General features: G+C 28.1%; 1 protein-coding gene across 2 annotated transcripts in view; it reads right to left on the bottom strand.

The window, feature by feature from the left end:
• Nucleotides 1-17,211, bottom strand: part of Smox (Smad on X protein) — a 98,018-nt gene extending 80,807 nt beyond the window's left edge. Inside the window, exons 1-2 of one of the 2 annotated variants that reach the window (XM_043043958.3) lie at nt 16,902-17,211; nt 16,454-16,746 (exon numbers count right to left, since the gene is read on the bottom strand). In XM_043043958.3, the coding sequence (XP_042899892.1) occupies nt 16,454-16,650 (197 nt within the window). In that variant the 5' untranslated portion in view covers nt 16,651-16,746; nt 16,902-17,211. Of the gene's footprint in view, nt 1-16,453; nt 16,847-16,901 lie in introns of those variants that run through there. The other variant, XM_087154678.1, reaches the window with a different exon arrangement.
• Nucleotides 17,212-26,266: the final 9,055 nt, after the last annotated feature.

Below are 26,266 nucleotides of genomic sequence, written 5' to 3'. Positions count from 1 at the left end.
GGCACCATATAATATCTACCATTTTGAATGTTAAAAAAAAAAATTTATTGTTTAGTAACTACTTTATTTAATGGCCTCAAGGTGTCAAATGGTAATTGTGCAAATAGCAGGTTTTGTCACGTAAGCTCTAAGTGGTCACGTCCATTCTTTTTAATAGTAAAAAAAGCATCAAGTGCAAAGGTGTAAAATGGCAACAAATCTTGTGATTTCACATTCACTGATGTAAAGTGATATTGACTACCACGATATTTAAATAATTTAATGATCGGTATAAAAGAACTCATAAGCATCTGGTGACGCTTTTAAGCGCTGACGAAATTTGAATTAGATTTAGTATATTTAGTTATTTACATTTCACTACCAATTTAATCATCAATTTGTGTAGAGAGTTTTGTTAGCAGCAATGCAATTAGGACAACTCTAACAGTATCTAATGCCACAGAATTTTCCAATTTTCAACTTTAATACTTAATGTATAATGTGTGATATAATTCGCTGATTTTTAGAAATGTTCGCAAATCCACAAATGTTCATAAAAACATCTTTTCAGGTCTAGTATTTTGATCTATGTTCATATGGAATATGTGTAAGAAGTGAGAAATTGAGGATAGTTACATAACTATTACATAAGGTAAGGGACATAACGTATTAGTGAAAAAAAGGATCTTAAAAACGTTAAGGAAAGAGACGTTATTCAATTCATAGTAATGCCAAAATTTTTTACTTCATTTAAGCATTAATTGTGGCAAAAAAAGAATTGTTAAAAAAGTTGACAATTTAGGTCAACTTTCACTATAGGTCAAGTAAGCATTTTATGCCAGAATAGTACTCATTTTATGCGACATTTACCGATCTACAACTTTTGTACTTACAATTTTTTAGTTAAGCTTTGTCTGTGAGATATTTGGAAAAAAAAAAACTCTAATACACCCTATTTTCAGGTCATGTTTCTTTTTGACCTAGGACAGACACTCACCTCCCCGAAGAAGAAAACTTCAGATTGTCTTATTAAGAAATCACCCAAGAAGTTAAAACAAAAGAAACCTTAGCAGACTTTTTTCCCCCGAATTGAAACCCCTAACTGGAGGCAATTAATATGTTTTAATAAATACTGTCATGGTTGTAATTCCAGCGTTGGAACAGCAGCATAATCCTTTTGCAGCAGATCAAATGTGATACAGCAAAAAAATAAATGGTTTTTGTAGCAGACTGGAGCAACTAGTCGTTATATTCAGAGAAGCATAGTGCTTGTAAAATTAGGATTTTTGAGCAGATTTGAGCACATAAATTAACGTTTTATATCATATTTAACAGAGCTTGGGGGAAAATGCATTATTAAGTAAATAAGATGTAATAGAAACGCATTAAAGAACTACTTTAAATATATAACCAAAAAAATAAATTACATAATGGGTTTCCTTCGGAAAAATCTTTTTAGAATTTATTTCATTATTTTAATAACGACATTATTACAACACGTGTACGTCGAATTTCAAGGCATTATTTTTGGACTTGCTCTATTTGCATTGATTCTATAGTAAATCTTGGTCATTTATAGATTTTTTGCAGATCCTTTCCACATGGCGTTTGAAATTCCAATATTTTTATTACAATGTTATATATTATGACAACAGTGATTCAACTATACTTTGGAAACAACGGTTTTTTTGACTTAATATTTTGATATTTCTAGGTCCTATATTACTAAAAGCTCTGGTCCCTATTTAAAATATTAATTCTCTTCCTCTTTATTCATCGATAAATATGCACATTCATAATTCTTCTATCTATTGGTAGGGAAAAAAATTTAAAACGGACTATTGGGGCTTTTAATCAGGGTTTTTGACCCATCCACAAACCCAAAAAAATCCGGGGGGAATTTCTTATAAAAAAATAAAAAATAAAATAAAAAACTCAATAAAACTAGAGCTCAAATGGGTTTTTTATAAACATAATCAAAATATATTAATAAAGAATAAGATAAAAGAGAAATAGATTTAAGGGATTTCATATTTATCTTAAAATATATTGATTCCGGAATTTTCAATTCAAAACTAACTATAAATACATAGCTTAAAGAGTAATCCTTAAAATTACTAACAAAATAATTAAATAAACAGTAGTTCTGTAGTTAGTTGGCCAGCAAAAGGCATACTTTATAACTAAAAAATTAAGCTATAACTTATGAATGTTAAAAATAAATAAAACAGAAAACAGCATATTTCACTCATCCCAATATTATGATTTCATTTTTACTCAAGGAAAGAATTAATTTAAGAGTCTTATTGATACCAGCATGAAAAGATGGTACTACATTTAAATTAAAAGTTTTTATTTCAATTCACAGCTTAATTATTTTCGAATAAAAGTTTCCTTCAGTCATTAATAATGAAGAAAATGATTTTCGTTCATATTTAAAAGTTAGGTTATAGTTTTGCATGCATACATCTGCTGGAGAGATACTTTTTTTTTTTTCAGTGTTGGAGAATTACGTGTCCCAAGAGACGAGTCATAACTTATTTCCCTCTACAATTTTTGGCATATTTGGCACGTTTTAATACGTAAGCTGAATTACTGGACAAGTGAATTTCGTTATTTTAGTTCGAATAGAGGGGGGGGGGCTCTAACTTAACTCGTTAATCGACATGTAGGTGAAAAACAAAAAATGCTTACGATTTTGGGGGGAAAACTGCTTTTTGCGCACAAATCTGATGTCGAATTAGCCCGAATTCGCACTTTATGCTCTATGAATAATATTATAGTTTTGGTGTAGATTGGTGCAATTTTGGAAGGAAAAAAAACGGTATTTGAGAGCAGGCTGGAGTAGAAATTACATTTTGGAGCCATTTGAGCACCTGTTACACCACTGTAATTTAATTTTGAACGAAGCTTCATCGCTTATACGCATAAATTATTATTAGACAAACATCAAAATCATATATTAGGGTTCAATGTATCAAAACACAGTCATTCATAAATAAGAAATTATGTTGAAAGTTTATTTTCTTTAAATTACTTTCTCATATCCAGAAACAGTAAAAATAAAACTCTGTTTTGTTCAATTAAAAAAGGAAAAAAAAAAAGACTGGTAACTTAAGATTAGTACTTTTTTAGCAGGTAGAAATTATAGAAGATGCGAATTGTTTCAATTTAAAATACTGACGAACCTCTCCTTTGTGAAAATCACAGACAACTTATAGGCATCTATAAAACATTTTTTAATAAACATACCTTTTTTTAAGCCATATTTTACCATATTTAAGAAAAATATTTTTTGAAAAAATATATATATTACATATTATATATAATATATATATATTACATACTATATATAATATATATATATATATATATATATATATATATATATATATATATATATATATATATATATATATATATATATATTACATACTAATGAAACATCAAGTAAAACATAAAATTTAAAAAAAAACTCACAGAAAATTTAATGGTTTCATATTTACAAGCTTTCCCATATATAGGACGATGGTCCAACCCACTACTAAATGTTTTGTGATCAAACATCTTGGTTTACATGAAATGGCAGAAAATATTCCACGCAAAGTCATAAATTACATTTTTGGTGCACAATTTAAGGTTTTCTGTACAGTTTTTAAGGTGACAAGGGTGTTGTTTTCCATTAGGATTTCTTATTAATATGTGATTAGTTTGTAATTTCAAGTAGTCCGAGTTTCTTTGTTGAAATCCTAGGCCTTACCCTGCAATATTTCGAGGTACGCTCAATTCTAGGTAAACTATTGTAATGTGTCGACGAAATTCGAGTTCTAGAGTTTTTTCATGCACAAAAAGTTTGGAAAGTTTTCATGCTGCGGCCAATGATGTCTCAAATACCACTTTTACCGCCAATACCACTTTTTTCTTTGTAGAGAAAAACTATGTTTTCATGAGATTGTCAAACAAGTCTACTCCATTCTTATACTTCTTATAAGAAACAACACATGAAGGTATGTCTACTTTCTGCTGGAGTCTTTAAAATTGGTACTAATCAAATGCTACTCGATTATCAATCCGACGAACAGCTGCAATTTCATTTCTTGAGTCAAACTTTAGATCGGATGTTCCACGATCTATCTTTCAACATTTTAGATGATTTTGAAGGAAAAATTTTTTTTCCCAATCTATTTTCTTTAACAGTTCCTGTAGCGAATAAGTTTTTACGTTTGAGGCTAACGAAAAGATCATAAGATGTGAAAAAGTTATCCGTATAAATTTTGTGCTTTGCTGGAGTTTCAACCATTAATAGCAAATTTCAACAACCATTTGAGATAATGACTTTTTTTCTTTATGTCAGACTCAATATCTTTCTTTGCTCCTTGATATGGTATTATATAAAAAGGATATCCAGAGCTTGTATCCAAGTGTTACGGCCCTTTTATATACATTTTGAAACAGTGTTCTCCGAAATAACGAACCAGTCTTTCATCAATATTTAAATGTTCTAAAAACACACCAAATTGTTGCATAGCTTCATTCAACAGTTCATAAATTGGTCAAACTTTGTAATAGTGATCTGATGAATTAATAGCAGTGCTGTCATTGAAGTGTAAATACTTCTTAATATCAGAGTACCTTTTTCTCGACATTGCTTGACTGAGAGCGTTGTTCCAACATGAAGGGCATTTTCCCAGCACATTTTTCTTCTAGGCAAAATGTGATAGCCGCTATAGAACATAATTTCCAAAAATTGCTTAAATTATATTGCATATTTGTTACTTTTGGTTACTATTTCTGCGATAATATTTTTAGCTATCATTTCCTGAAATCGTGTCTACTATTTCCTGACGATGTTCACTATGAAATAACTCAGAAGCTGACGAAAATTTCGATTAGTCCATTTCGGTGATAAAATATTTATTTCTCTGGACTTACGTTCAGAGAAACCCAGATGTAATTGAGTTTCTCAGATGGGCGCCTATAGTAGGGGATTTCGCCATTGTCCTCTATATACGGCAGCATCTTGCAAAACCAGTTTAAATATAAATTTTTCGATTCAGTTTTTACTCAAATGTAATATTGAAAGCTTAAGGTTAATAAATTTCAAAACAAATTTATTGTTTTCTTCTTACAATTATTGAAAATGAAGCTTTAATTCGAGTCAAATAAAATAGTAAAAAATAACTATTTTCAAAAATCTAAAAAAAATAAAAAATAAGAAAGACTTAAAATTAATCATAAAATGAGTTTAATTAATGATAACCCATCTAAAATTTTAGCTTAGAAGTGAAAAATAATTAAATATAGCAATATCCACAGTAAAAATGCAACAAATTATAGCTGTCCTCTATATAGGACGATGGTAAAATACGGGTTAACAAATTTTAATTTTTGACCCTTAAAATAAAGGTGGGGTAACCGCAATCTGAAAAATATGTTCCCAACAATCAGGGAAGCAGACGACAGTTTGAACGCTTAAATGTTAATTCTACTTTTTTGGCCATTTCACCTTATTTCTTGAACTATAGATAAATTTTTAAAAAATGCATACAATTGAAAAACTAGTTTATCCTAAGATAATTTCGTGCATAGTAAAATATTTCATTAATTTTTATTCTTTCATTATTCTTTATTATTTATTTTAAGAATGTCTAAAAACTTTTGAATTAGCCAGTAATTTTTTTACTGCATTTGAAACAATGTAACTTAATGTCACAAAACACTAAAATTAAGCTGAATAGTCTCCGAGTAATAAAATTTTTAAAAAATTGGATTCATAAATTTTTATTTCGTCAGATTCCATTCAAATTTGAACATTTAAAATTGCTCAGTTTAAATTGTAAAAATGTGGGTACATTACATACAATTAAAAATTTTAAATTATTGAATTAAGAAAAAAAATTATACAAACTATTCTAATTTTTAAATCTTTGAACAAACGTCATTTTTATAATTACGTTCAATTTTTCTTCAGTCGCTTAAACTGTTATAGATTTTTGGTAAAGTACATGAAAAATTGAAAATAGCATTAAGGTAATTAAACTTTTGACCGATCTTCTGACTTAAGTACGGTTACCCCCCGTATATTTTGAATTTGAGTGTCAAGAATCGAAATCCGTTGAAAAAAAGGACGTTATTTCAGAGAGACTATCTTTTTGTATATAATTTCGAAATTTTTTTTTTTTTGTAAATGTCACTACTTTTAACGCTGCACATTTTAATTAGCATAGCAAAGGCTAGTCCCTCGAACCATTAAGATTACAATTTAACCAAAACATTTTAAAATGTTCCCCTTCATTTTGTGCACTAGAGCAAATGCGTCGCCCTGGAATAATAATAGACCTATTGACCATATTCAATGTTCAACTTTAAATACAGTAATACTTTAAATGACAGTAAAATCACTTACTTATTTTTTTAGCTGCATGCTATTCTTACAACTTATTACTGACTACTACTACTAGTACTACTTTAACGCCTAATATAATGTATATCAGAAAACATTACCTTCAAGCTTTTTGGACTTGTGGACAGGGGTCTTTCCCAAAAAAAGAAATTATTTTGAATAGTTATAGGGAAACTATAGCTATTGGGAAAAAGAAAGAAATACATTGATAAGAGGAAAAAATAAACCATCATATAGAGCAGATTAATTTTCTGAAAAACACTAAAATTTACTGTATATTTCCTGCACAAAAGTTCATCAACATGAGAAAAAATCTCATTTTTAACGAATTTCTACATAATTAATTATCGCGCAGTTTCTCTTTTTATTCATATTTAATTCTGCAATTTGACAATAAAATATAGGGTAATCCGCTAAGACCGACTGGAACTTTGATTTCATATTTGCTATACAACAAAAAGCGTCTTTTGCAATTTAGATTTTTTTTAATGATCCGAGAAAGATTTAGAAAAATATGTAAAAAGGCAAACAAGATCTCAAATTATTATCGATTATTTTGGGGTAGGGAGCGGCAACAGAAAAATTTGTACGTGCAAAACTATAAACTAGAAGATCAAAATGCAGTATATACGGTCAATACTGCCTTATTGCAAAATGTTTAAAGACTCAACATTTAAAAGCGAGCGCTCATAAACACAGTGATTTTCATATTAATATCCTATTTAGAGACATTTATTTTATTTGTACCCAATTTCATAGCAAATATCAGAGATTAACTACATAGGTGTCCTCATTATTCTTCGAAACCAGTGATATTAATTTAATTTTTAACTGTTCACTTCTAAAATTATTACCCACATCCATGTATTTACCATTGAAATTTTTTCTGGGGCTATTAATTTTTGTTCATGGTTAAAGTTGGTAATTTCTCTTAACAATCAAGAATTTGTTATAAACCGCTAGAATTTCTACTTCATAACGAGGAAAATAAAATTTAAAAAAAAAAGAATTTTTTTTTCCCTTTAATTAAGTAGTTCAGTCAGACAATTCAAACTTGAGCCTTTTAATCCTATTTTTACATATTTCGTCGATAATCTACTTCAACTAATTATGCCAATCAATGCATTTTTATACAAATTATGAACTCGTTCATCGACAAATAACTCAATAATAAAACTAATGTTCGGTAATAACGTTTTTTCTTATCAATTTCGAATCAAACAATTTTTAATTCATTTTAATGAATAAAAAACGTTTTTTCCGTACAACAATAGATTGAATTTGTTTTATAATTAAATACTATTACAGTAAATATTTGATTAGAAAAAAATATTTCATCTATTTAAAACTGATTCGATTATTTTTCATGTTTGTTTTCACCAGAGAAAGAGGTTAAGCTTTAAACCAAACATCACATAATAAATGTGATTCGAGAATATAGTAATGCCCCCATTTTTAATTTATTTGAACTATACTCCGAACTATAGTCAAGAAAAGACCATTGCGGTATAGGATTTAAGTAATCATCCGCGACTGTATAGTTCCGTTTTATTTAGCTATCAAATTATATAATTATGCTTTCAAAACAATATAAAAACTTTTAAAAGTTAAACTCGTTGGACAGAAATTTAATCTGTGCTATTTTTATATGCAAAAAGAATGCCGTGCTACGTCGTTTCACGAGTTGGCGATGTTGATATTCGTTCGCGCTTGGAGCTGGGCATCCATTTAGCGGACACTTAAATGCAAACAGGCTCTCTCCATAGTAATAATGGTTTTTTCTTAACTTGCAACAGAGTATAAATAAAAGCCCGAATTTCCCAGTGAAATATTTTAGTGATGTTTCAGAAAAAAAATTTAACATGCCTTTTTTTATTCCTTTCAATTTACTCTAAGTCGTAACACCTACCTTTAATCCAGTAATCTCAGCAGGTTTTTTTTTTTTTTTTTTTTTTTGAAAACTACTATTTTCTGATCAAGAAAACTATATAATTTTTTTTGCCTAATTTCAAATTTTTAGGTTTATATAGTATCTAGAAATTCTAAAAATATATATTACGGCTGATCTTTTCAGAACACCCCGTACAAAGTTTAAATGAAATTCAAACACACTGTATCCTGAATATTAAACTTAACACTCAGTTTAATTAATAATTTTTGAGGTACTTATTCCAATTGAAAACTAAACTTAACTTGCATAAAGGAATCATAGTATATTATGCTCATAATACTTTTAGGTTAGTTAATTTTCTATTTTATTTATTTACTAATTTTTTGTTATGGGGAAAGGAGAGTTAAAAAGTAGATTACTGTGCCACATAGATCTTAAACTTTACTCAGAACTAATCACTCACACTCACCAATATCACTCGCCTTACACAAGTTTTTATATCATTGCATGGATGAATTTCATTTTCCTTTGTTAGAATTTTTTAATAAAATCTTTGATAATTTCATGAACTGTTTGAATGTAGATCAGGCGTTTAAAAATATGAAATGAAAATAAATAAAAATATGAAATGAAATATGTAAATGAAAATGACAAAAGATAACCACTGCAACAAACAGCAAATATTGTAAATAAATAAAAAATAATAATCATGGCAGTAGAAACAATGTCAATGTGATAAAAAAAAACCCAGCCAAGTTAATAAGAAATCATTTATAAAGAATTCATAAACAAGGTCATACAACCAATCTATCAATATTTAGATGATAAGGAAATTCGGAAAAGAGGAGTATATAGATAAAGTTTAGTTTTATGTTGGAATTTTTGAACATTTTAACACATGTATCATTATTTATGAATTGTTGACCAAGCAAAATGTAGCTTTTACTGCAGCCTTCTTATTATGTCATTTTCACCTTATGGATAATTTTCCTGTCTCAAAAGCAAAAATTCACCTTAAATGGTTAATGGTTTATAAACAACAAAAGTGAAGAAAATTTTATGACAAAACACATGACACAGAATAGCACAAAGAATAAAATTGGTTCATTCAATCAATAGCCTAAATAATAATAGCCTAATAAATAGCCTAATAGCTCAGTGAGAGAGACAGAATCAAAAGAAAACTCATTGAAAATAGAGTAGAGATGAAAATAGACAAGTCTGGTTAAAAAACTACTCTTACCAAGAATGGAAACCAACTAAAAGATTGGTTTCTTTTCGGACAGACACTGTATTAAATTTTGCAGCCAATCTAGTCAAAACAAACATGAGATATAATAATTAAATAACAACTGACTCAATGAGAACTAAGCACATTAAATATCTTGAAGTACATAAATTATTCAAGATAAAAAAAAAATCAGTTTAGAAATTTAATTAGGTGTGTCAATGCGAAATTCTAAATGGTACATATTTACTAACTTGCATTAAAAAAAAAAAAAAAAAACACTTTTAAAAATTAACTACTAATATGTATTACATTATAGTGCACTTTTGGAATTTTATAATTAACGGAGCGTGGATAATCATAACAGTATTCCCAAGCTGAGACTGGACAGATTCAATAAAAAGTTAACTGACACGACATAGAAGTGAATGAAAAGGACTGTATAAACAAAAGGACTTCATTAAATTTATTCTTGAAAACGACATTTAGAAAAAGCAGTTAACCTAGTGGAAGTACTATTTACTGCAATAGCAGTTTTGATCCCAAATCTAAAATAATTGTAGACTCTATTTAATACCTTGTTTTCCCAATCGGAAAAAAATATCCTCTATCTTTTTTCAAGAATAATTTTAAAACTACATTGCAACAACCTTTGCTTTCTCAACATAAATTTTAAAGAAATGATTTTATGTAATGAAAACTAACGTATTAATTTAAAAGCTTATCAAGTTCAAGTACATTAAATTTTGATTCTTTAAATGTAGGCGAAATATATCTGCAGCAAAGGAATTATGCTGCTGTTCCAAAGCTGAAATTACAACCATTCCAGTATTTCTCTACATAAAAATTTTGAGTACAAGCTTTAAAATGTAGGAAATTTTAGGAATGTTTCTGTCTGATAAGTGGACAGAACTTCACCACAGGATTCCACTCAGTTTCAGAAATAACTTTCCCTGGAATTCTCCAGGAAAATTTCAACTATATTCTAGACCATATTTTGCCATAGTGGCAATCAGAAATATAAAATTTTTATTCAATAAACAATGAAATTTACTTTGAAAGCAAAATTTTACAATGTACAAACAAGAATAGACAGAATTTAGAATAAAAATTTGCAATCTATTTTTGACTAAATTTAGTCTAACTTATTCAACACTTTTCAAAGTCAGCAATTTGGTCACACCAAACTCAAATCAATGCTGTTCATCATAAATGCTGTAAAAGGAAATAATTTAAAGTTTTATTGAGAAACTGTGAGTCATCAAAAGAAAATTGAAGAGTGGTAGCAAGTGTATATTAAGTTCGTACATAGTCTGCAATAATAAATCTAACAACCAATGGCAGATTTATTACATTATAGGATTTTAGTTGAACTAATCTTAATAAAATTGTGTGGTTTTTATCTATTGCAAAACCGATTAGAAACAAATAAATTTTGTTACTTATTATATTTTTCCTTTTTGCATTCATGTTTAGCAAGATACTACAACAATATATGTGTCAGGCGTGAATGTATATTTTAAAAGTAAATTGCCTGGAAATGGCCTTACTGCACTAAACCTCATTGATATGACACACTCAAGGTAAGCTTGTCAAATGGTGTTGTTAACGAAATCTGAAGCAAAAAAGAAAAATTTAAAAAAAAGAGGAAACCTCAATAGAGTACCTTAGTGTAATAATGATTATATTTACCTTAAAAAAAAAAAAAAAAGTAAATCTCTTAGCGAAAACTGGCTTAAAATTTTATTTGACAACTTTATTTACAACTATTTGACATTAATCTTGCACTAGACTTGATAAGATATTAAAAAAAAAAAAAAAGCATGTCCTTTGTTCGTTCACTGTTGCTAACCAGACACGCCACAGCAGTTTTGGAAAAAAGACTGAACTTAGCGCAATAATGTAAAACATAAGTATCATGTCTTCCCACATTACAAGTTTAACTATAATAAAAATTAATTTCAGAAATTATCAAAAATTAAATTTAAAAAAAATTAATATTAATTTATAAATTTCATAATCATATTCAGTAATTTTTATTAAGTTTATATGACTTTTCTGATAGTTATTTTAAAACTTCATTACTTATTAAACTCTTAAATGGTATTTCTAACTAAGAGCCAATATGGAGAATTAATTTTCTGTTTAAAAAATGTTACATAGTTCAATATTAATTTTTTTAAACAGGATCTCATATTTTTAATTAAAGTATTTTACTAATTTCAAATATAACTAAACATTTCATAAAATAAATTGTAAATGACTTCTCAAATAATTATTTTCAAAAATTATGTTAATTATATTGTTAATTGGACTAAAATAATTTTAAATTAACTGTACAAAGAAATAGATTTAAAATTTTATAACAGCTAATTTCTATCAAATAAAATTTGTCTTTATCTCCTAAAAATTTTTAAAAAGCATAAGGATCCCTAAATTTAGGCTTAAATATTTAATTTCATAAAATTTAATATAAATTTTTTTCCATAGTGTCATTAAAGAAAAAAAAGTTAGCAACACAAATATTGGGTGAGGCGAAAGAAGTGGCCTAATCATACCTCAAGTCACTTGAAACCAATTTGAAAAACACGTTTACGTAGAAAAATTTATTTTATGGAATGCTGCTGTAAAAAAAATAAATAATAATAAAAAAATAAATAAAACCTGCACAGAATAATATTTGTTCTAATATGGCAGAGACTTGATTGTAAGTGTTTTCCATAAATCTGAGTAAGCGAAAATATCATTTAGCTTCCAAAGAATGCCAAATACATTAACACGTGAAAAAATTACTACATCCATCTTGTAAACCCATAGACAACACAGGTTCACATCCAAGAGGAGGAACTAAATTATAATGGGATCTTTGCAATGCTTTTATATGCATCACTAGAGGTCGCAAGTTTAATTCAGCCCATGGATTAAAGTGCTATAATGTTTCAATAAAGAATTGCCACATATTTCTACAAACCACAGGCGGGCAAAGAAACCATAGTAAAAACTTTGAAAGATTACTAAGAAAGACAAAGGTCTACTAATCTCTGACACCAAGATGCCTAACATATCAAACCCCAAATATTAACAGTAAGATTTAACATACAAGCTAAAATCCTTCTTTACAATACTTAACATGCTGGTTCTGATTCCTAGAAATTTTCTATTTCTGTAGACCACACAGAAAGATAGATATTAGATACTGAGTGTCAGACTCAAACACTTCTCATTTAACTATACTAAATTGATATTTCCATGAGTCCTTTTTATTAAATTTTATGATGGCATTTGTCCGTAAAAACCTACTTCATCCAGGACACTGGAAGGAAAAAACAGAAGAAACTAGACAAAATGGAAGATAAGTAAATTATTTAGTGAATTAAGTGCTTTACATGTTTAATGTGTGATTTGTTAATTTAGTAGCATTAATAAAATTTGATTTTGCTGTTTTAACAGTTCTCGTACAATTATAAAGTTTTCCTATACTCATTTACATAAAATATTGGAGGACATTAGTTAATACAATTTCTTCAGAAATTTGTTACAAATATTTTTATATACAATCACTGCTTTTGTTTTCCCATACTTAAAAATTATACATTAAATAGTTATGAAATCAATACTATTTTTCAAAATAGATTGTAATTATAAACAGTTTTTAAAATTATTTCAATGTTTAATATTTCTTTTTTATTGAGACTCAACTGAAGTAAAAAAGAACAAACTACCAATATTTTTACTAAGTGCAAAATTTATAGTATTTTTAAATCTGGAGACCAATGGGTAGAATATCCTTTTTATATTAAGGTAATTTGCATAGATAAAAGACAAATTAAAGTTTTAGTAGTTCACCTATTTTATTAGTCTACGTTAAAATACCTATATTTATTTAGGGAATAAATATTTAAATAATTTAGGGAATTCATTTAATTTTATAAATGTAAGTAAAAGCTTAAGTAATATTTCTATCGAAAATTATTTACATTCAAGTATTTTTTTACTATAAACTATAAATGAAAGCTCTGTTAATAAAAAGAAATATTTAAAAATGAATGCATTTTCTGCTAGTAGATTAATATTGTAGAAAAAATAAAATTAGATAAACCTATATTTTATTTAAATACATTAAAATATAATGTGTTTACTCACTTTAGCCCCTTTTTAACTCTACAATTAGTCTATAAAAAATATTAATTGAAGTCAGCCCCGAATGGATCAGGTAGCTCACCCTTAATTAATTTTTCTCCCCCAACAATCTAAACCTTTTGATGTGAATATCTATGTTCTAAAAGACAACTGTAGTGAGAAAGTACAATAAATAAATAATATATATATGCTATTTTTTTGCTTATAACAAGTGAACAGTACGGTGCTTAAGTCAAATTATGCTATTTGTTGTCCCACATATTTGCATTTCAACAACATTTTTTTAATAAAATCTTATTTTTATTTATTGTTAACTGTGATCATTATATAACAAAAGAATTTTTTCACCAAATATAATTAGAAGAATATTTTAAAAAAATCAATACAAAAAACAAAAAAAAAATCAGAAATCTTAAGCAATAACTGGCCAAACCTAGTACAAAATTCTGTGCCTTAATAATTTTGGATTAACAGTTCAATAACTATGTGGAATAACCCTCGAGATTCATTTCTTTTTATTTCAGCATAAAAAAAATTTATATTGGTGAAACAATATATTTTTTCTCAAAATTAATCTAACCCCATCATCATATAACAAAAAAGTTATAAGCGAGATTAAGTAAAAAACTTTAAAAGCAAACATTCGTAAAAGTTAGGAAACATTTGATAATAACTTGATGACAATTGACGCCAAGTTATTAACAAACGTTGTCAAGTATTAACAAATGAATTTCACATCTTTATGCGCCATTTTGAAAATATTTCTATTTCAGTGGTTTCCTCTTTTAAAATAAAAATAAAATATCAGGATATAAAAATTAGTACAAAAAGTAATACAAATACTGCCAAAAAAGCGATTGATAAAACCATACAGGCTTTAATACAATTATCAGGAATTATCTTAAAAAATTATTGCTGTGATTCAACTTCAGAATTCACATGCAAATATATTGTATAAAAAATTTGGGATTTTAAAATCTGTAGGCAATAAATTCAGAAAAGTGATGAACAAGATCACATGAAATTACTATGGAATCTTTGTGAATTAAGTGTGAAAAATTATATTGAGTAAAAAATATAAGGGCTCCAAAACTCTCGTAAAAACATGCAATAATAACTAATGGAAAATGAATAATAAATTATGTAATTAATTGTAAATTGGGTGCATCAAAAAAGTATATTAAAAATATTAAGATTTGAATAAACATGAGGAAATCCTAAGCAGAAACTGCTGCCAAATGATTGAAAAATAGTATAGGTTTATGATGGAATTGTTGCAAATCAAGCACATAAAAAATATTGATTACTCAAAAGCTCTCTTTCAGAATGGTATCTCACAAAATAATCAATATTTTGAAAATTCACTGACATTACTAATATTTAAAAATTAAAAGTACAAGTTGTTTAGAATATTTTATAATCGATATACAGTAGAATCTCAATTGATCGTTTCTCATGAGACCATTTATTTCAAACAATAGATACAGGAAAACGACAAATGGGCCTAGCATAAACTATCAAAATGATATGAAAATATATAAAGGGTAATGAAGAAGTATATGATTTGAAACTTAATAACTTAACAATAAATGTATTGAATTTTAATTGTAAAATTTAATACTTAACGCAAAAATAAGTATGATACAAAACATATTTATTTATTTAGAAATTTTCATTCAAACATTCTTTTCTTTTCAGCGCAAACAATAAATTTTCAATATTACTAACAGATTAATGATCAAATTCAGAAAGTCCCTCATTGTTTCAAAGGCTTTGAAACTTTACGCAAATGTTGGTTTAGCCATTGTTACCGGTATCACTTTGTATTTCTTCAGCTTTTGCAACCATTTCTTGAACCAAAAATTCCAACACTTCCACCAAATGGTATATAAACATCAAACGGACAGTTTTATGTGTTTTTCATAGACTGTAATATGTTCTAATTTTTTTCCATCATTAGCAGTTACTATTTTTATTTTATTTTTCTTTTCAAAACAAAATAACAATATTTTCTTTTAACTGTCAATAGAAATTCTAAACGATAGACGTGGGAATCTGTATCAAATACGATCTAAACGGGTATTAATGTAGGACCGTTAAAACAAGATGTTACATATGGCATCTAGGCTCAACAGTATCTATCTGTTTTTTGAATACACATAAACAATAAATGATATGTATCAAATAATTATATGTACCCAATAATTTGTAACATAACTTTTGCATTTGTATAGATTAAACCATTTTACATTTGGCTACCATGTCATATTTCTAGAACACTAGATAAAACCTTTTTGGTCCAATCTAATCTCAAAATTGTCATTGTTGGTCATATCAGACAAATTAGTCAACTCATATTTACTTCTACATTATTTTGCATTGGTTTCTTATTTTTTATTTAAGAAATAAATTACTTTATTTTAATAAAAATTGTTTAATACACATCTCGGCAAATAAAATGATAATGTTATTGTACAAGTCTGGGATTGATACTGTCTATATACTCACTAAGACAGGGTGACATCTGTTTCATAAATTAGAGAAATATTTATAGTTCTGAATTTTTTTTTATCCAGTTTTATGATAAATCAGTTTACAAATCATATATTTGAAAAAGATAAATTTCATGCTTTTATCTGTCAAACAATATTAGAAAATTTAGTTAAATTACAAGCAAAAGAAAAAAAATAATTTTAAGGGAAAAAGAGTTATAGTTTCATTTATCAATATTCTGCATACCCATGAATCCTTAATCGATGCAAGCTAAGATTATTCTGATTATTTGACGTTTATGAAACTAATTTGAACCTACCTTGGAATTGTTATGCACCTGGTGTTAGGATCCTGAGTTGTAATTGAGTTTTCTAGTTCTTCTAAACCACCGGTTCTCCGGAGTTTTTTGACTAAACTTTTGACAGCTTTTTCACTCCAATTTTCTTCACCTTCTCCCCGCTTCCATCCAAGAAGGCGTCGCACAACTGGTAGCATGAAGGGGAAAACCGCTGACATACTTCACAATGCCAAATCGAAATTTACGCTGGCCTTTCATCCAGTATTAACATAGCTAACTTTTCAACATAATAAATCACTACCTCCTTTCAGAGACTAAATAAAAAAATGAAAGGAAAAAAGATAAAAATCTTACCAAGTATCAACTGGAAAAATTAAAGTATTGTCCAGCTTTATTTAACTGAAGAATCTTGATGACAGGCAAAAAACAATTTTATAAATTTATGTAAACAGAAACCTTTGATACTCACCGATCGCAAAAAAAAACGGCTGCCGCCTGGTGGAACAGATTTACAGTATTAACGGTAGTATTACATGCATTTCGGTATTTTTTAAACAATCAGCGTATCAATTAATCACCGACAAATCAGTGACGATCTTGCTATTTCTAACTAGTTACAATTAGAAACAGCACCCAACAACGTAAAGCTACACTATGCGCGTTACTTTCTGGAAACAGAAAGAAAAATATTAAAGAAAAATAATATTACACTGTTACCAGTGGAGTTGAGTTGAGGAAAACTGACACAATTTGTAACATTGTCGCAGTGGAAAATAGACAAATAGGTGGGGCTTCTGGCCATGTGATTTATATTTCCACCAATCATGGAGCGAAATTTCAGTGACATCCGTTAGAGCCTCCGTGGCCTAGGTGTATTGTTCTTTCGTCAAGTTTCGAGTAAAATATTAGTAAAGGGTTCAAACCTCGCCGAAATTCTGGATCTTAGGTAAAAATAATAAGACTTTATTGATATTATTGGAAATTATAAGACTTTATTGATATTCAGAACCCAAGACCGAATGAAAATGTCTGGATGAATAAATAAATAAAGTGATTTCTGCTGCTTCAAATTTCCTGCGTATTCTAATTTTTTTTAAAACGATGATCGTTTGTTGTCTACGGATCATTCTCAGGGATGTTTCCCAGACCGTCGCGAATAGCCCTCTGTGCAGCTCTGGAGTGACGTAAATAAAAGTACATTACAGTAAGCAATTATCGTAAAAGCTGGGGGTCGTTTTTATTACAAGCGATTCACATACACGCTTGTACGATTGCTAAGAAAATATGAAATGCTTACGCATAACCCATGTGCGAATGATGATATAACCATGAGAGTCAACCCATGTGCGAATCGGAAGCAGTGGAGACAGTCTGGCCTACCAGCCTCACAATCCTGCCAAACGTTCTATAACGTGGAGGTGACAGGTTCTATCCCCACAACAACCATGAATACATTTTCATGATGACCTTCTTTAGCTTATGCAATCTATTCTTCTAATTAAACTCAGAAAACATGTAACCTTACGACAACCTTGTGTCTGAATTTTCTTTTCATTGTCACGAAAAGTTTTGCGGTAAAAACCTTTTGTCAATAAAGCAAAAATAATGCCATTTCTAACCTTTTATCCTAAAATGAAAACTAAATGATATTCACAGCTTTTTTTTTTTAAAATGTCGTTATTTAGGTTAGGAAATGAGCAAACGGCAAACCTTACTTTTTGCATTTTTGTTTGTTGGCATGATAACGTCAGCAGAAATATAAAGCGAAAACTTTTTTCCAAGGAAACGAAGTAAGGCAAATATTAACCTTTCAAGCGAAAATATTAATAAATAATAAAAATTGTGATGGCATGTCTTCGGATCATCCTCAGGGATGTTTCCCAGACCGTCGCCAATAGCCCATTATGCAGCTCCAGTGCGACGCAAATGAACTACAACTACAAAAAAAAAAAAAAAAAAAAAAAAAAAAACTAATTTAAGGGAAGGCAAATAAACGGGCATAAGACAATGTTTTTGGTTTGTTTTCTCAGGTCTGCGAAAGTACAAAAATATATATGTACACAAAAAATTCACCCAACAGTCAATTGTGAACTAGAGGGTCATCGATATAAAAACTCCACGGTATATGACAAACGGCGGGATGGTGACAGTAAAATCAGCATTGTGCACCTACCATCTTTATTTCTCTGACAAGCTGGTACGCGCTCTAGAGGTGGGTGGATTCAAAGCCTAGACCCACAACTTTTTTTTCATCATATCTTTGGAGTGAATTTAAAAACATTTTGTACAGTCGGCAAAAGAAAAAGATATCACCCTGAATTACTTTCGTTCTAATAATCGGATTTTCACTTACTAAGTGGCAATCTTAATCTTAATGGTTCCTGTGAGTGACTTCAAATATGCAAATTGCTTAGCGTTAACTATTAATTAAGTTATGAAATCGGACACAAAAATGTACTTTCTCTGAATAAACATGCATTTTTTTAACATGTTTGGATTCTTAACCTTCAAAACATGGGGGGTAGCCGCCATCTGGGAAAAATGGTCCCCATAGTTTGGTCAGGAGAGCAATTTAAAGTTCGGACCCCTTAATGTTAATTTCACTTTTTGCGTTTTTAGTCATATTTTTAAAACTAATTAGGCAATTAAAAAAAAAACGAAAAAAATTCCCCCACTTATAAATCCCATTTATGCAAAGATAATTTGAAGCAAAAAATAATTTTTTAATAATTATTTATTATTTTTTATTATTTAATTTAATTGTGAATTAAAAAATTTTGAATTATGAGGTATAAATTTTTTATACCAAATTAATCTACATAGTTTTCGATTGCAAAATTTAAAGTTTCAACAGTTTTTATTTGGTAGAAACCGAGAAAAATAAAAATTATTTATTTAAAAAAAATAATTTAGCAACAATGGAGAAATATTAAATAGGGCGATTAATAATTAAATGTGGTTAACTTACGCGCGCGTAGAGTAAAATTCCGTTCATATTTTTTTCGCTAATAACGAATTTCTAATCCTTTTTTTTTAAATTATAAAATACGATGATTCTTTTTTAGTCGTCTGAAAATTTAGTCGTAGTTTAATAAAGAGATTTGAATAAAACATTTTATTGAATAAAAACATTTTATTCAACGAATGTTGAGTTTTATAAATGCATGTTTCTGATAGAATGCGATTATACATCAGTTCTTTTTAATTTTAGTTTTCAGTTTTTTCTTTCAATAACAACCAATGCATAGATTTGGAATAATATGTTTTTCAATTTCTACATTATATATCTTATAATTATTGATACGAATAAGTAGTCAACATTTTTAAGCATCTTAAAATTTTTCAACATTTTATAAATATTCTTAATCTTAAAATAAGTTTGTTAATTACCTGTCTGCCCGTGTTTCGAAGAATTATTTTACCAGGTATTTAATTAAATGTTAACATTTCTCAAAATCATATTTCTTACGCTACCACGTATATTATTTTTTCTTTAATATACTAATCAATTGTTTTAGTACTTTAATTTATGTTTTCCTTTAAAGTGAAATTTCTTTCTAAATTATTGTCAAGTTTTAATTGAAAGAAAACTTAGATTAATTGTTAGCTAGCTGAGAATTAAATATTGTTAAGAAATTAAAAATATTCTGCTGATCAAAATTATTCGATTCAGAACAGTTGACTATTTACTAAGCGTACTATTTTTTTCGAGAAATGAAGATAAAAAATAAAGATCGTCCTTTTTTATTGTTTCTTATTTATTTGAGTAATTAAAAGTAAATGCGTATGTGTGTGCAGCAAAAAATACAACATTTTGCTTTGTTTTTCAAATGAACAAAAAATCACGGACATGCAATTTCATTTTGTCGATCAAGGTTATTCTTGCCCTCTAACTTTAAGAAAGTTGCCCTTTTAAAAAGGATAATGTTGAAAAAAATTGCTTAAAAAGTTGTTAATATTATTTCTCAACTTTAGCACAATTCAAAAAAATAGTGCATATCAAGAATATGCTCGATATGCCTTATTTTGTCATCGATTCAAAAACCGCGCTATTTTCAGAATCATCATCTCAAAAATTGTCTTTTTTTCTAACATTTTTCTAACTTTCTTCGCTCTCCCGTGCCACAGGTCCTGGGTTCGATTCTCGGGCCGGGCTAGGTTGACTCAGCCTTTCATCCCTTCAATGGGTCGATAAATGAGTACCAAGCATGCTTGGGAACTAAACATTGGGGGTTCCGCGTTCGGCTGACAATCTGACCGGAACATCTGCCCCTGCACCCCAGAGCCCAAGGTCAAGAAAACTGAGATGGGCACAGTAGGCCTTGGCCCACTATGGGCTGTCGCGCCGCTGAGTTTTAGGTTTTTTTTCTACTTAAGTAACCTATAAAAAAATAGTCTTAACACATGTTTTGAAGAAATTATGAATACAAATTGTGATCTAATATTTCTTAATAAGGAAACAAGAATATTAATGGTTCATTGATAATTGAATTAATTTTTTTCGAAATTATCGGCCTTGCAACTATTTAACGTTGATTGTTTGGACTAGGGGTCATTTCATGCATGTCATTAGACTTCGAAATTTCAAATATAAAATGCAAAAATTACAGGAATGCATAAGCTGGCTTTAACTAATAAAAAAAAAAGGCCAAAAGGAGTTATCTCATGAGAAGAATGTCAGAGTCAAAAAAGTATTGTAAAAATTGCAACAATTGTTACTATTGTTTAATTAGGGTTAATCTAAACCTAAATTTTCCTTTTTTTTTTCATTTCATAAATTATACTTTTTTAATACCTAATAAAATGAGTGTTTAAATCATATCCATTCTTTTTACTGCAAACCAAGTTTACTTGATAGTTGTGTTAAGTGTTGAAGTTAGTGTAAATTCTTGGGCCCCCGTGTAAAGTAGTAGGATGTATGATTAATAGCTTCAAGAGTGGACTCTTATATTAGTAGGTAGCTAACTTCTTTAAAAATTCTAAATTGGAAAATCACTTGTTATTTCATAAATGGAGAGCATCTATATTTTTTTAAAAATGGTTATTCATATAATTTTTACATTTGCCATCAGTTTTCTCTTGATAACGCAAAAACCTTGACCCTGGTAATCAGCCAAAAATTAAATCATTATGAATTATTATCTTTGAACTTTTTTTAAAATTCTCTAACCTTGCTATTTAAACACTATGATCCGCTGCAAAATACTTGAGTCAAAATAATGGCATATTTTAATTTTTCACAATTAACATACATCAACATAGTTAAAGAAATTTTAATATTATTTTTAAAGATTAGAAATAATTTTTTCAAAGAGCTCATCTCCCTAACAATACTTCGGCGAATCATAAAAAAATAATTTAGCACAATTTATGAGTTAGTTTTTTCTCTACATTCCCCCACGCAATTTAAAATTCGATGTTAAAATCAATGAGGTTTTGTAAAAAGAAACTGTTACAAACTAACTGAAATAAAAGAACTGATAAGAAAAGATACATAAAAGTTTGTTACTCTACACTAAATAAATTACTTATAGTAAATAATCAAAATATAAATTTACAAAACATTTATTTGTTTTATATAATTTTTAAATTTAAAAATGAGAAGTTTTATGGCATCAAGCTAATTTGTATTCAACAATATTTGTAATGTTTAAAAAGCTTTAAAGGTATCTACTTAATTCCTACAGGAGGAAATTCAAACATTTTGATTCCATTTATAATTTTCTATTAATTAAGCCACAGATTATTTAACCAATGAATGTCACTGACTTATTGATCGAGAAGTTAACTTGTTAATTCAACTCAGTAAAACTTAAAAGCGTTATCTACCACATGAGCATTTAGTTTCAGATAATTTATTTTATTAAGCATTTTTACCTTATATATGGGGGGGGGGCGTGTTTATTTGTTGATATTTGAACAGCAGTTAAAAATTTATTTTTAGATTTGCCGTTGAAATGAGTATTCTCGGTATTGAAATTCAACCGGCATTTTTACAAACATGACAAAATGGCTGAAAGGAAAATTCCAGCTTTTGAAGCCTAAAACAGATATCTATTCTTATTCTATAAGTTGTTTGCACTGATAAAATTTATTTGATGCAAATGTTGTCTAAACATAAAATAATAAGTATGAAAGCAAGAGATCAGATTTTTTAAACCGTTATTTAAGAAAGACACTTAATTAAAATTCTTTAAGTACTTGAATCTTTTTTTACTTATTAATTTTTGCATAAATTCGTTTTTGCTTTAAATTTGTTCAAACTTTAAATATTTTAACATTTCAGAGAATTTTGACTCATAGGAGGTACACAAATCAATGCTTCAAATAATTAAAAATCAAAATGCCGCGATTTTAAGAATGGAAAGAAAGATTGATCGAATTCTTCTGCAGTCTGATGGGAACAACAAAGAGAGTGTTAGCACTTCATTGCTGGATTTGATGCCTTTTGGCGTTAGTGATTTTACAAAATTAAATAAAAATCTTAGGACAAACAAGACATTAAGGCAGCAAATTGTAATTACTATTTTATGTTTGTTTTGTTTTAATTTTGATTTGAAATATTTAGTTTCTTCTACAGTTGAACTTTTTTTTTCTCAAAAAAAAAAGCAGATTTTGTAGGAATTAATATCAGTTTAGAAATTCTAAAGAAAGTTTGGGAAAATTTCTATATGTTTCAGTAATTGGTAAATATTTTTTTAAAATTATTGTATTAACATAAAATATAACTGGAATCTGAAGTGTTAAATTTATTACTTCCATACAATTATTTCCTATTGCTATTTCACACTTCCTTCACCCAACCCTATTCACTGCCCTAAATTAGGGCAGGTCGGTGTAAAAATTTTCGTATCATATTAATTAAATACTTTAAAAAAATTTCTTAATCAGACTGAGCGTTTCACATTTTTGTAATTTTGCATTGAAATTTCTACTCAATAAACAACTTTTTCATTGAATAAGAAGAAAAAAATTGGATTCCCATCTGAAAAGGAAAGAATCAAAACTGTTTTATATTTCATAGAAAGATTTCATGTTAAGCTGTCATGGTAAAGACTGCAAGGCCTTAGTAGCAAATCTTCTTAGAAGGTTAAAAACAGATGAGGTGGCCATCTGCTGCAGTTTAACTGGGAAAAGTAAAAATAGCCAATCCAAAAGCTCTTTTGAAAAGACTGACATTTACAAGATGATTAGAGGTATTTAATTTATATATATATATATATATATAAATATATATATATATAAAAATATATATATATATATATATATATATATATATATATATATATATATATATATATATATATATATATATATATATATATATATATATATATATATATATATATATATATATATATATATATATATATATATATATATATAAAGAATATATATATATATATATATATATATATATATATATATATATATGTAACATAAAAAGCTTCAATTAATCTTTTTATGTTAGTTTCTTTGCTATAAAACAACTCCTACTTTATTCCTAATTAATTATTCTATTTGAAATACTTTCTCACACTTTTAAAAGCCACATCCTGTTCTTAAATCTATTTTTGGCTCAAGTATGCATTTAATTAAGAGCAGGACATTTTTCCCTTTGCTCTTGCGTGGGAAACGTTCGATCTATTTCATAAACCAATAGCAACTACTAAGAGTTCCCTCTGTCCCTAAATTAAGACATTTTACGGATTTTACTTTGCAAGATTTTCCCTAACATATAACCAAGGAGAGCAACTTTTCACGTGCACTTTTACTCATTCTCATGACTGCTCTTGTCTAATAATTAATAAATAAATTTTGTACCCTCCTTCCCGACCTATGACCTGTTTTAATCCTTCCACTCGGCAACGACGTTATAAGTCGCCAGGATTGAACGGTCGGGAAGGGGTACAGTTCGTACGGTACATTAAAGATATTTAATATCTCATTTGAAATTAAATAAATCAACTTCGGAAGAGGGTACTTCAAAACTATGGAATAACTTCAAATCATTTATTCAAATGAACAGTTAGTAAATAAGCAGTCAAATTCTTCTTCAACTAATGGCAAAGAATAATTCATCCAGTAGCTTCAACAAAAAATAAACTCTTCAATCATCAAACGCAAACGTTTAGTTTATTATAAATGATACCTACGCACAGTGGAACTAAACGATCATCCGTTTTCCATGTCTATGCTGCTTATTTTGTCTACGTTCCTGAGACTACTAGAAAGCTGAGCTTCAATTTCTTTCCTTGGACTAAAAAGAAAAACTGCATCGAACTCCTGATAATTAAAATGTTTTTATTGAAACCCTATCCTTTTGAGAAAGCATTGATTTTGCCACTCTTAAGCATATATGGCAACGTTACTTTTAAAAAGTAACGAGTAAAAGTACAAGTATTTTTAAAAAAAGTAACGAGTAAAAAGTAAAAAGTTCTTATTTTAAAAAGTAACGAGTAAAAAGTACAAGTAAAAGTACAAGTACTAAACAAAAAAAGTAACGATTTAAAAGTACATTTCTAGGAAATCGAAAATTCAAAGTAACCTAAAATTTTATTGAGTAATATTCTTATGTTCTTCAATGTTTTTGCAAAATTGGTTTTATTTATTTAATTATTTTTAATTTTGAAAGTTATGGACATTAATTTACTTTCAAATTCGGAGGAATATTATAATATAATTTTATGATATAATCGTATAATATAATTTTAAAATCAAATATAATTTTAATATCAAACTTTTTATGGATTTGCACTAAAAAGAAATTTTATCTATTGATTTTAATTTTTAGTTTATTATTTTTATTTATTTAAATTACCATTGATTTAAAATTGTTTTACTCTATAGAAACGCGTTTTAAAAGCACAAAAATAAACAAAGCAAACATGGGGTTTCAGATAGCTTTGTGATCTTTGAGCTGGTAAAAAATAATTGAATGTGCTGTATAAGTTGAAACAGAACAGTCTACAGTTTTATTTGTAACAATGGCTAATGCTGAAGTCATGCGAGAAAATCATTTTCCGAACATTTCTGCCAAACGGAATGATTAAAATTTGTAAACGAATTTTAGTATCAGCGGCTAAATTAATACCTTCGAGTTTTCAAGAGTTAAAATAGTAAAATAGTTTTCAGTCGCACAATTAGTTCCGAAGTTCTTAGAGATTTGACTGGGCGTTGTTTGACAAGGTCGGGCATAAACATAATTTTAGTAAAAAATGTACTAGGTAAAAATGTATTTAGTAAAAAATGTATTAAGACAAAAATGTATTATTAGTGAGATCAAAAAGAAAATTGAAAAACCTAATAACAAAATCCAACAATTTTTATTTAAAATGTATTAAACAAATGCATAAAACTCGAAAATGAACGAAAATAACTTCTTAATTAATATTTTTATTCATTTTGCAAAATAATTGCATTTTGACAGCATTTTTTAAAATTTTTTTTTTTAGAAAGCTTACCGAGTTTTTGAAAAAAGTAACGATTTCATTCGACATTTCCGTTACAAATACTTGCACTTTTTCCCAAAAAAAGTAACGAAAGTACAAGTAAAAGTACTATTTTTAAAAAGTAACGAAGTACAAGTAAAAGTACGTACTTTTTACTTGTACCGGCGGTACAAGTAACGAAAGTAAAAGTACTGCCATATATGCTTTCTAATGACGAAAAGAAATATCCCCGTCCTTCTGGTCTATTAGGGATTTTATGAGTTAAAGTCCTCACACTTTTAATGAGAGAGTCTAAAGATTCTACGCTTTTGTTTTTCACGCTATCAACAGTAGTTCACTTTTAGATTCGATTCGCAATTTAGCGAGCTCAAGTTCCGATTTC

Source organism: Parasteatoda tepidariorum, chromosome 11 (assembly GCF_982258835.1).
Source record: "Parasteatoda tepidariorum strain Cologne lab strain chromosome 11, Ptep-v5.0, whole genome shotgun sequence".
In the NCBI taxonomy this organism is placed as follows: domain Eukaryota; kingdom Metazoa; phylum Arthropoda; class Arachnida; order Araneae; family Theridiidae; genus Parasteatoda; species Parasteatoda tepidariorum.
The sequence above is the reverse complement of the archived record's forward strand: the minus strand, read 5'-3'. Positions and strand labels throughout refer to the sequence as shown.